Here is a 12,984-nt window from a genome sequence, read left to right on the forward strand (position 1 = left end):
CTCCTCCAACACCTCCTCTGTCTTCCTCGACGGCACTGGCGGCAGCAGTGGCAGCAGCTCCAAGCTCTCTGGCAGCTCCATCCTGGCACACTCCACCGGCTACGGTGCAGGGCATCGGGGCGGCAACTTCTCCGGGACTCAAGGCGGCGGCAACAGCATGTCCCGCAACCGCCGCCGTCGTGGCAGCAGCAACGGCAACCACACTAAGCACGTCTCTGCCGGAGGCGGCGGCACCGGCAGCCAGGCCCAAGCGTGGTCATCCCCTCAAAATCCTTGGGCCGGCACGATTCACATGTGGCCGGGCCCATTGGGTCGTGGCCTCCTCGGTCTGCGCCCAGTGGCCCCTATCCCCTTCGCTGGAGCAACTCTCGCCAACCCGCCTGGCGGCCTGCCTCCCATGGGCCTCCAGCCACAGCAGCAGCAGCCCCTGGTGGGCTACTATCCGACGCCGGGCGACATGGGCCTCCCAGCCCAGGCGCAGCACCCATAGGCCCCGACGACGGCTGGGCCTCCACAGCAGCTGGGCTGGTTCAGTGGTTCTCCATCACAGTGGGATCAAGCCTCTCTCGCCAGCTCCTTCAACACCACGACATTGCCTCAACCTGCTGCACATGAATGGTACATGGATACTGGTGCCACTGCACATATGACCTCCGACACCGGTACCCTCTCCTCTACCCACCCTCCCAACTCTCAATCTCCCTCGCACATTGTCGTTGGTAATGGCTCCACTATTCCCATATCATTCATAGGGCACTCCCATATTCAGCATCAAAACCGTTCATTTGCTCTTTGAGACATCCTTTGTTCCCCTCACATCATTAAGAATTTGATTTCTGTTCGCCGTTTTGTCATACACAATTGGTGTACGGTTGAATTTGACCCCTTTGGTTTCTCTATGAAGGATCTTCGCACCAGGACCGTGACCGCCAGATTCAATAGCTCCGGTCCCCTCTACCCCCTCCACCATGCCTTGCCTTCACCTCTGTCCGCGACTGCTCTCGCCACCAGCACCACCGACATCATTTGGCACCAACGTCTTGGTCACCTCGGCCACGATGCGCTCGCTCGCCTCGCCCCAGTCGTGCCTATGTCCAAAGGCAGTCTCACCGGAGTTTGCCACGCATGCCAGCTTGGTCGCCATGTCTGTCTCCCTTTTGCTAGCTCCTCCAGTCGGGCTCTAGCCAATTTTGAATTAATTCATTGTGACTTGTGGACCTCTCCTGTCGTTAGCGTATCTGGCTTCAAATATTACCTTGTCATCTTAGATGATTGCTCTCACTTTGTTTGGACCTTCCCGCTTCGCTTAAAATCAGATACTTTTTCCACTTTGTCTCATTTCTTTGCCTATGTTAAAACTCAAATTTCCACCACCATCCGCAGTGTCCAATGTGACAACGGCCGCGAATTTGATAATTCTGCCGCCCACACCTTTTTTCTCACCAATGGTGTCCACCTACGGATGTCATGCCCCTACACCTCCCCCCAAAACGGTAAAGCCGAGCGCATCCTTCGTTCCCTTAACAACATAATCCGCTCCTTACTGTTTCAGGCCAGTCTTCCCAGTTCCTTTTGGGTTGAGGCTCTCCACACCACTACTTATCTCATCAACAGACACCCCACTAAAACCCTCGCTCACCACACACCCTTTTTTGCCCTATATGGAGTCCACCCCACTTACGCACACCTCCGTGTTTTTGGCTGCAAATGTTATCCCAACCTCTCTGCTACCACCCCACATAAACTCGCGCCCCGCCCTATGATGTGTGTGTTTCTTGGCTACCCCCTACACCATAAAGGGTACCGGTGTTTCGATCCCGTGTCTAACAGGGTTATTATTTCGAGGCATGTTGAGTTTGATGAGCAGTCGTTTCCCTTTGCCGAGATCACCACCAACACTCCCAGTGCTACTGATCTCGAATTTTTGGAAGATTTTTTGGCACCCATGCAGGCACCCATCGGCGCATCCCGAAGGCAGGAGCCGGCTCCCCCGTCCAGGCCGCAGGAGCCTCACCCCAGGAGCCATCTGCTGGGCCGGCTTCCCATAGGCCACCGCCCACCGAGGCCGCCTCCACTCTGGGCCTGCCCCCGGTCCCCTCGTCGCCAGCCGCCCATCCTCCTGGGCCCTCGTCAATGTCTGCCCTCTCCAGTGGCGGTCCTGGGCTGCCTCGGTCATCACCTCGCGACCCAGCACTACCCCCACACGCAGTTGTGCCGACGCGCCCGCGCTCAGCTCGCCTACCTGGCGCACCCGCCCCGCCTCCTCAGCTCGGTGCCTCTCCGGTCATCAACGAGCACGCCATGACAACTCGTGGAAAATCAAGCATCCACAAGAGTGTCACTCGGCTAAATCTTCATGCCACTCCTCTCTCGCCTGTTCCACGGACTTACCGGGCCGCTCTGGCCGATCCAAACTGGAGGACCGCCATGGAAGATGAGTTCAATGCCCTTCTCGCCAACCGCATGTGGGATCTCGTTATGCGTCCCGCCGGTGCCAATGTGGTCACAGGAAAGTGGATCTTCAAGCACAAGTTTCACTCTGATGGTACTCTTGATCGCTACAAGGCTCGCTGGGTTTTGCGCGGCTTCACACAACATTCTAGTATTGACTACGATGAGACATTTAGTCCTGTTGTGAAGCCTGCCACCGTTCGCACCGTTCTGAGTTTGGCAGTGTCCCGTGATTGGCCGGTCCATCAACTTGATGTCAAGAACGCCTTCCTACATAGACAGTGTACTGCATTCATCCTCCTAGTTTTGTTGACTCCTCTCGCCCCGACATGATGTGCCACCTCAACAAGTCCTTGTATGGTCTCAAGCAGGCACCCCGAGCCTGGCACAGCAGGCTCGCCTCCTTCCTGTTGTCCCTTGGATTCACTGAGGCTCAATCGGACAACTCCCTTTTCATTCTCCGCCGTGGCACCGACACTGTCTACCTCTTACTCTATGTTGATGACATCGTACTGACTGCATCCTCTAGCAGGCTTCTTCAGTGGATCATTTCAGCACTGCAGTCTGAGTTTCCGATGACGGATCTTGGGGCTCTCCATCACTTCCTCAGCATCAGTGTATCTCGGCACTCCTCCGGTCTCCTGCTAAGTCAACGACAATATTGCATCGACATCCTGGAACGTGCAGGCATGACTAACTGCAAGCCCTGCAACACTCCCGTTGATACCTGTGCCAAGCTATCTAGCATTGAGGGCGCCCCGGTTGCTGACCCGACGGATTTTTGCAGTCTCGCTGGTGCACTACAGTACCTCACCTTCACTCGTCCTGACATCTCTTATGCTGTACAGCAAGTCTGCCTTCACATGCATGACCCTCGTGAACCCCATCTCAGTGCGCTCAAACGGATTCTGCGCTATATTCGAGGTACTTTGGACTTGGGCCTCCACATCCAACGCTCTGCCAAAGACGACCTCGTCGTATATTCTGATGCAGACTGGGCAGGTTGTCCCAACACCCGGAAGTCCACTTCCGGTTATGCCGTCTTCCTTGGTGACAACTTGGTGTCCTGGTCCTCCAAACGCCAGAACACGGTCTCCCGCTCCAGTGCCGAGGCCACCTGGCTCCGCCAACTACTCCATGAGCTCCACTCCCCTCCGTCCAAGGCCACTATGGTGTATTGCGACAATGTCAGTGCGGTCTACCTTTTGTCCAATCCCGTGCAACATCAACGGACAAAGCATGTTGAGATTGATCTCCACTTCGTCCGTGAAAAGGTCGCCGTCGGTGCTATTCGTGTCCTCCACGTGCCCATGACGTCTCAATACGCTGACATCTTCACCAAGGGACTTCCTTCACCGGTCTTCACCGAGTTTGGTTCCAATCTCAACGTCCGCTAGCTCGACGTTATGACTGCGGGGGGTGTTAGACTATATTTGGCTAGTCCTCTTTTCACGGCTCTCCTTCCTTATCCCCCGATCCTGCTTCTATAAATCGGTTATGTGGATATAGAAGGATATAGCCTATATATGTACCTCTCCGTGATCAATACGATTTGCGTCGAGTTTATCCTCCTAACAACGAGCAATGATGGATAAACACATGCTTTAGCACCAGATTAGTATGCGAAATCGAGTTGAATCAATAGAGAGAGAGCACTTACAGCTTCTTGGAGCGCGGCAGGAAGAACTCGAGGACGATCGCCGCACCAGGGGGCAAGAACGGGTAGCCTTGCCTCCAACCTCCTTGGACTTGGAAGAAGAGAAAGCAGTCGAGAACCCCCAAAAGGAAAAAAAAACACTTGGAAAACTTTATCTGAACAAGGACGTATATGTTGCTTGAAGAAGCGGTCAAAATGCAAGCTTCCAAAGGATGCAACCTTTGACGAAGAGATCCCAGCTAAAAGGGACAAGAAGAAAGAGACGGAGTCCCCAAGGCGAAAGAGCAAGAAGACGAGGAAGTGAGCTGGGAGAAGAAGAGACGAGTGTTGTATTCCGGAGGCCTCGACGGTTTGTTTCTCTCACGTCTCCTGGCTGTTGGTTTCCTTAACCGCTGGGAGTTACGGGAGCACGCTCCGTTTGCCGAGCCTGAACGTAACTGCGAGATGGTTTTTCAGGTCCACGGTAATCAAGTGGCCATCCAGGTTGCAGCTTTTTTCCCCTTCAATACGTTGGTTTTATGCAAGATTTTTCCTAAATTCAGAATTAAACTGTTCCTATACAAAAGCTCCATGTGTTGCTCTCTCGTCACTTAGATGTTGTCTTGGTGTTGTCATGCAGTACACCTACCACCTGAATATTGCATGCCTTTTGGCGGCAGGAGGGACACCTGCCCTGCCCTGTGACTAGAGTTAGGATTTTGAGTCGTGCTTTTTGTCCAGCCTAAGCACGGTACGTTCCGATCTAATCTAAGTTAACCTAGCACAAGTATTGATGGGTTGGATTGGTCCGACATAAATTATGGGTCAGACCGAGCCTTGATATAGGGCTCAATGGGTGGTCCGGCCCGGTACGAAAAATGAGTCGTGTCTAGGTCGGCTCAGCATGAAAAAGCCCGATGCACGGTGACCCAGTTCGTCATATACAATCTGTAAGCTGAGTTGCGATATGGTGATGTCAAATGAAAGAAAGAAAATTAACTCTGCTCGGTCACATCTCTTAGGCCATTTTCCTGCATGTCAGAAGAAAATGGTTATGGACTTATGGTGTACTAAACATTGCAGCAAATGAGAATATGTAAGGTTCAGTACCATGGATTTGAATTAGATTTATGCTTTCAACAAAACAAGGCCAAGCCTTTGATCATATTTGAACTGGATTTAACCTGACAGAGTCAGGGTCTCACTTAACCTAAAATTACAGAAACATTAACAACAGGATAAAGTAGACCAAAATTCGATGAAATCAGATACCAGGACAGAAACACAAACACACAACAGGTATTGAAGAGCACATATAAAGATCAAATACATTGCCAACGACAATTAACATCAAACACTGCAGCAGACCAGAGCACCACAACAACAGTAAGATCTAGGAAACTTTTATTGCACATCTCCATGACGCAACACAAACTACATGACTAACACATCTCTAGACTTCCCGATCATCTGAACATAGCACAAATTAGAAAATGCAATGGTTCAAGACTTAGCAGGACATCCTAGAGGCTGTAAGTTAAGAAGCTAAACAGTTTGTGATTATACACAAGAATTGTGGTGATTTTTCCCTGTGTTGTCACATTTTGCACGAGACATTCTCCTAGTTCTAGTGCCGGCCGTCTCATCGGAAGCGACGTTCAGCATGGTGGGGAGAATTATTGAAGAGCGGAGATCATCGCTCACTCATGAAATGGTAGAGGTAATCACCTGCCTCAAAAACTGGGAGAGGGCGAACGCTAGCACACAACATCAGCTTGAGGATCTGGAAATCGTGGGGGTATTAGCGGACCTCGAGAACCTTGATCTAGATGATAATAAGTAAATTATGTGTGTAACGATGTACTGTGCTCTTTTCCTTACCAGGGGAACTCCATACTAGGGTGTAAGGTTTTTAACGAGGCAGTCGCATTGTAACACATTATTTTATAAGAAAATTTCTTTTTTTTCCTTCAATAATATTTGATGCATCTATTTTATGTATTATATTCTTCGCGTCGTATTGCACCGTTTCGCGCCGATGTAAGAAAATTTTGCGCCATTTCGCATCGCTCGCGTCGTATTGCACTGTTCCCGCGCCAGCGCCCTCTTGCACCGTCCCGCGCCATGCGCGCCCACGCCAACACGCGGCACCAGCGCCAACGCCCTCCTGTGTCATCCCGTGCCACTCCCGTGCCTGGGCCGACATGCGGCGCCAACACCAATGCCCTCCCGCGCCACGCCCGCTCCCGCGCCGTCACGCGGCACCAGCGCCCGCGCCCGTGCCGGTGCGCCCTCACGCGCGGCGGAAAAGAGTGGTGCTGGGCCCATGTCAGCCCGGCCCGATGAGGCCCATCGTGCCTTCGTGCCGAGCCTGGGTCTAACTGAAGGTGGTTTGGACCAGCCCGGTCCAGCACGAACAGTTTCTCGAACCGTCCTAGCATGGCCCGAAAGGCCTAAGCCCGAAGGAGCCGGGCCAACCCTGATCCGGCCCGATCTGGCCCAAGTCCCACCTCTACCTGAGACTAAACAAGAGACGGCACGGCGCTAACCATGTCCCACAAGTGTACCTACTTATGTCAATCAATGGAGTGCTCCTGTAGTAAATCGAATGAACAATCTGATATAGTAGCAGCTTAGCCAGCTTGGACACATTTCCCCCAACTACTCTCCTCTCACTAACAGATTGTTACATTCATAACAAAAATCCATTCTTGGTGACATTTCACAGTTCATTCAGGTTTTTTGAGCTGCCATTTTTGGGGCTGCTTCGCCATGCCCATGCGCCAGCTCGCTCCAAGCGGGAGAACGCAGGTTGCTTGCAACTGCCAGCTCTGCTGAGCCTCCGCTTTGTGGGAAGTGGGGGCCGGTGAGTTTTCGCGCCAGAGCCGGTGAGTTCGATTCGTTACGGTGGTTGATACGTTGGTCGGTTGCCGTCCCAATTGTGTCAGACCAGGGTTTACGTTACCGACCGGAGCTCGGTTACCGAGCTCCGGCGGTAACCGAAAATGCGCGATAACCGCGATTATCGGTCAAAAATTTAAAAAAATTCGGAGAAAATTCGTTTGGCAAAATTTGAATTTTGCAAAAAAAAATCGCGATTTTAGCTGTTCGGTAACAGCTCGATTTTGGTCGATTACCGAGCGGTTTGGGTCGGTTACCGAGCGATTTTCTCGTATTTTTGAATTGATCGGTTACCGAGCGGTTTGGGTCGGTAACCGCTCGGTTTTCTCGATTTATCGAGCGGTTTTATCGAATTTCAGCGCAGTTCAACAAAAAACCCAAAAAAGGGCTCAACCTTATAAAATCAATAACTAATTCATCTGAGCTTCAAATCAAGTGAAACAAATTTTGTTGGTTTTCTTGTAACATGATCTACATGATAAAAGTATTTATGCTCATACAAAAGTTCAAAATTTTCTGTGAGAAATTGTATTTTTTAAACCAAGTTAAATGCATAGTTTACTCTTTGCTAATCCAAAAATCATGAAACTAATTTTGTTAGTCTTATTACATGATCCTATGTCTTTTAAAAATACATGAACTCATGAATTAGTTATTGTAACATGTATGATTGTGTAAATATGTTGTGACTAGATTAATTCATAACTGACCCATCACACCTCAAAAATTAGTGAAACCACTTTTATTAGCTTATTTATACTATGATTTATGTACAAAAAATAATAGTAGACATGAAAAAGTTAATTACAGTGTTGTTTCTTAACATATTCACTTTATCCTTGTGAACTTTGTAAAAATCATAGAGAATTTAATAAAACTCTAAATAAAGTGAAATCAATTTTAAAGATTCTCTTAAAATACGTTTTACACAAGAAAAATATGTGTTTGCATGTTACAGTTTTCCTTAACGTGAGTTAATAACTGAGCCGCACGCTTCAATTTTTTTCAAACTTTCTCCCTATAGAATATGATGCAAACGACATTATTTTTGAAAAAAAAAATCACATAAGGTCTTAGAATTGTGTCTAGTTTTTTTAAGATTTTTTTTGAATTTTTTATTTTTTGAATTCAAATTTCGGTTACCGTTCGGTTTCTGAAACCGGACCGGACTGAGAAGGTCGGTAATGGTGATTTTTGGGCGGTTACCGACGTATTTGTGAACCCTGTGTCAGACTACCTTTGCGTGGCAACCGAACCAAATCCACCCACGGATTCACTAGAAAAAGGTAGCGCGTCAGAGTTCTGATTGTTGGGGAAAAAACACTTTCAGATTTAATTTAATTTAATTCTTAAATATAATACAAACAGGAACATGTGTAAACAACGTGCTCTGACAAACTCCGATGAGTACCAACAAGACCCAACTAGCTTTTCGAGAAAGATTCTGACAAGATCCGACAACCTTTGCTAAGATATCTAATATATAATGGATCATAATATACGTACCTGACGATAGCGTGAGGTGCAGGTATCCTCGTGATGGTAATGTAGCAAACAACGATGAAGAGGACTTAGAGAAAGCAGACCATGATGATATACAGATCGTAAGCAGTCGCATCAAGCACTTTTTAAAACCTTATTCGTTATCTCCTAGTATAGGACCTAAGAGCGACAAGTTCTAGAAACATGATCTCTCATTCGCCGGTGCACGCTGGTGCAGCAAGATGGAGTAGACTACATGCGACAGCGCAGCAGAGAGAAAATAAGCAAAACCCTAATTGTTTATATGCTTTGTGACGACAGCTTGCAGATATATATAGATAGAACCATGTGGTTGAGATGTGGCACGATCAGACTTTGTTACGTGCCACGATCAGATTCTTAACCTCCTCAATTTACATATATATTTGTTTACCTAAGCAATAAAAAGAATAAAACTATAAAAGGATGTCGCACATGTGCAAGCTATTGGACCCAATTTCGGTGGATCATTCACGCAGATACCGTGCGCCCGCGCCCTTTGCCCTGCCTCGGCCATGGCCACGACACAACCTAGCGAGGCGAACGAGCGCACACGTGTGTTATGTTAGTCCTCTCATTCAAACATGCAAAATGGTTGGAGGAGGCGATTACTTATAAGTTGATCTCCCTTCACTACCACTAGCAAGGTGGAACTAAAAGATACACATCCACCTCCACTTAGTTAGGCCTTTGAGATTTATTTGAAATTAAAAAAATATAATGAGTCAAACTCATGTATTCTAACAATCCCCCACTAGATCTTAAAGTCTCATGATGATTTGCCTTTTCTCAATATTGTTTAATATACCAGTGTTTCAGCGGAGATATGCTAAGGTTGAACATCTACCTAGAGAATTAAGCTACACTTATTCACAACTTGGATAATGGACTATGCCTTAAATTGTAAATTTTGTGCAAACAAGTTTCAATTAAAGTCATAACTCATACTTGGCTTCCAGTCGGCTACTTCTCGGGTGGAGTATATAAGCCATACTCCTTAGTCTCTTCATGAGTTTATTAGAGACAAGAGGTACACAGTTGGATCACTCCTCGATCCACTCTCTAGGCAGCAATCACCTAGCAACTCACTCTCTATGCAGCAATCACCTAACAACTCACTTTCTAGGCCTATAAACACTAATCACTCACTAATCTTGTGCTTAATCACCTTGGATGATCACTTTAAGCACTTTGGTGGCTTGGATGTCTTCTCAGGTGTATATGAACTTCTATGGACTCCAGCATGCTCAAATGACTGAGTGGATGGGTATTTATAAGCTCAAACTTGCGCACTAATCGTTAACTCAATGGCTCTAAAAAGCTATTAACACTAGATGATCCGATGAGAACAGTAGTACAAACACCGGATCATCCGGTGATTACACTCTCACAAACTAGCCGTTGGAACCCTACTCAAACCTCTGTGAACACCAGATACTTTGGTGTATACTCTATCTTCATCACTAGACTTTTCGGTGAGTATACCTTAACCATCTAAGCCAACATCTTCTCTGTGTAAATTGCTCCAGTGTATTCTCTGGTGCACAAAACTTCATCACCGGACCATCCGATGCATTATCCTCAGCCAGCCGAGCCAATACAACCCTCTTTGGAAAATATGCTTCGGTGTACAAAACTTCAGAGCACTGGACCTTCCGGTGAGGTCACTGCATTCTCCCCTTTGTCAACAATGCTCCGATGCATTCCTTTAGTGTGTTCACATCAATCACCGGACTATCCGGTGGGGTCTTCTTCTTCTTCATCTTTGCACTGTTCATTGTTCGGTGTATTGTACGGTGTACTTCTCTTCATCACCGGACCTTCCGGAATGTTGACCTTTGATCTTCAACAGCTACAACCTTTTCTGGTGAAACTGCTCCGATATGTATCCTCCTCTGAGAACCATCCGATGAGGTCAAATGCCTCTGGACATAATGTTCTGGTGTGTTCAACCATGTGAACACCGGACCATCCGATGAAGTCATTTCTCCTAGGTCTTCTTCCAATTCAACCAAACTTTATCCCAGCTTCGGTGGCTTCTTCATGTATTGCATCCATAAGACCTACTAACATATATTCTTGACAAATATGTTAGTCTCATTGACTATATTGTTATTAATCACCAAAATCACAATCATGACCTAATAGGATCATTTTCGCTACAATCTCCCCCTTTTTGTGATTGATGACAACACAACCAAAGCAAGTGGCAAATAAAAAATTATTTCAAAAGTAAAGATCATAAATGAGCATAAAGTCTTACCACTGGCAAATCCATCAAGAGCTCACGTAGCCATTCTGCCTCAACAGTGGTTGTGTCTAATGTTGTGAGTTTTGTTTCCATGGCTGATCTCTTAAATATGGTCTGTTTGCAAGACTTCCATGAGACAGCACCACCGTCAAGAGTGAATACATATTCACTTGTGGCCTTGATCTCATCAACATCGGATATCAAGTTTAAATCACTAGAACCCTTCAATATTGATGGATATCCAGTATGGTGAAGTCAATAATTCATAATATCTAGTAGGTAGCGTATGACTCATTCAAGTGCACGCCAATGATCATCACCCGGGTTAGAAGTAGACCAATTTAATTTTCTCATAACAAATAAGATATCAGACCTTATAGCACTAGCTAGGAACATGGGTGATCCAATTATCTAAGAGTATATCAGTTGATACCTAGCAATACTTTTATTCTTGTGAAGTATTAATCTATAATCATAATGTGTCGGAGTGATCTTATTATCCATGTAACAAAAATGGTCCAAGATCTTCTCCACATAATAGGATTGCGAAAGTGTATTCTCATTCTCACCCCTAACCAGCTTGATGTTTAAGATCACATCGGCCTCTCCCAAATCTTTCATATCAAAATTTTGAGACAAAAATGGCTTAGCCTCACTAATTATATCAAGATTTGTCCTAAAAATCGGTATCTCATAGATATAAAAGCACAAAATAACTCTCTCATCCCCACCATGACGATAATACACATACCTATCGGCTTCATTAACTGCAAAGCCCACGGATGTTAAAGTTATATCGAACTTTGCATGCCATTGCTTAGGAGCTTTTTAAGACCATACAAAGATTTTAATAGCTTACATACATTGTCCCCATGACCTTCTACTACAAACACATTGGGCTGATACATATAAATTTTCTAATCCAACTCTCCATTAAGGGAAGTTGTCATAACGTTCATCTGATGAACGAGAAGACCATGTGTGACATCCAAAGAAAGTAATACTCTTATTGTGGTTAGTTTAGCGATATAAGTATCAAATAAATATTCACCTTCTTTTTGGTATAACCCTTGGCCACAAGCCGAGCCTTATACTTTTTAATAGTACCATCAGACCTAATCTACTTTTTGAACACCCACTTGCAACCTAATGTTTTACAACCATAAAGTCAATTTGTGACTTTCCAATTCCCGTCGGCGAGAATGGAATCCATCTCGCTACGAACTGGCTCATTCTAGTAGTCTGTATCTAAAGATACATATATTTTTGAAATAGACTTGGAAGTGTCATCTACAAGGTATATAATGAAGTTATCACCAAAGGATTTTATTGTTCTTTATCTCTTACTCCTCTTTGGAGCCTCGCTGTTATCTTCCTCGGGAACTAGCTCATGTGTTTGTTCAGAATGTTCAAGTGGTGTGACAGATTCAGGAGTTATCTCAAAGGTTTAACTAGAAATGTTATGTATATCCTTCATGGAAAAAATATTTTTAAAGAAAGTATCATCTCTAGACTCCATAATTATATCATCAGGCATGTTAGGTACATCAGATTTAACCACTAAAAACTTATAGGCAATACTCCAATGAGCATATCCTAGATTGATATAATCCACTGTTTTAGGTCCTAACTTTCACTTTTTAGTTATTGGTACATTGACTTTTGCTGAGTATCCCCAATTGTGCAAATAAAAAAGTATTGGTTTTCTCCATTCCTATTTTTTATATGGGGTTTTCTCCTTATTATTGGTAGAAACTCTATTTGGAACATGACACAAAGTTAACAAAGCCTCCCCTACCATGCCTTAGATAATCCGCAGTGTCTAACATAATATTAACCAAGTTAGTCAAGGTATAGTTCTTCCATTCGGATACCCCATTTGACAGCGGCGAATAGGAAGACATCCGCTTATGAATAATTTCATGTTCCATACAAAATAAGTCAAAATCACTAGAGAAATACTCTCCAGCACAATCTAACTTAAGTCTTTTGATTTTTCTTTCCAATTGATTTTCAACTTCTGACTTATAGATTTTAAAGTAGTCTAGAGCATCATCTTTTATTTTCAACAGATACACATAACAGAATCTTGACGCATCATCAATTAAGGTCATAAAATATCTTTTTTCACCTTTGGTCAGCACACCATTAATTTTGCAAAGATCTAAATGTATGAGTTTTAGTGGTGCCAAATTTATGTCTCTGCGGTCTTATGAGGCTTACG

The 12,984-nt window shown here is 45.6% G+C and overlaps 2 protein-coding genes across 2 annotated transcripts; both read left to right on the forward strand.

Moving 5' to 3' along the window:
• The first annotated feature begins 2,427 nt into the window (after positions 1-2,427).
• On the forward strand, positions 2,428-2,784 carry LOC133884268 (uncharacterized mitochondrial protein AtMg00820-like). Its single transcript, XM_062323621.1, has one exon. It carries the CDS (start codon positions 2,428-2,430, stop codon positions 2,782-2,784), a length of 357 nt encoding a protein of 118 aa, XP_062179605.1.
• Positions 2,781-3,848, forward strand: LOC133884276 (uncharacterized mitochondrial protein AtMg00810-like). The gene has a single exon (XM_062323633.1). The coding sequence runs from the start codon at positions 2,781-2,783 to the stop codon at positions 3,846-3,848; it is 1,068 nt and encodes a 355-aa protein (XP_062179617.1).
• The last annotated feature ends 9,136 nt before the right edge of the window (positions 3,849-12,984 follow it).

The sequence above is a fragment of the Phragmites australis genome, chromosome 1, assembly GCF_958298935.1.
Source record: "Phragmites australis chromosome 1, lpPhrAust1.1, whole genome shotgun sequence".
NCBI classification, from domain to species: domain Eukaryota; kingdom Viridiplantae; phylum Streptophyta; class Magnoliopsida; order Poales; family Poaceae; genus Phragmites; species Phragmites australis.

Excerpts from the sequence above, each read along its gene's own strand:
- LOC133884268 (XM_062323621.1), top strand. The coding sequence starts at position 2,428 with ATGGAAGATGAGTTCAATGCCCTTCTCGCCAACCGCATGTGGGATCTC.
- LOC133884276 (XM_062323633.1), top strand. The coding sequence starts at position 2,781 with ATGATGTGCCACCTCAACAAGTCCTTGTATGGTCTCAAGCAGGCACCC.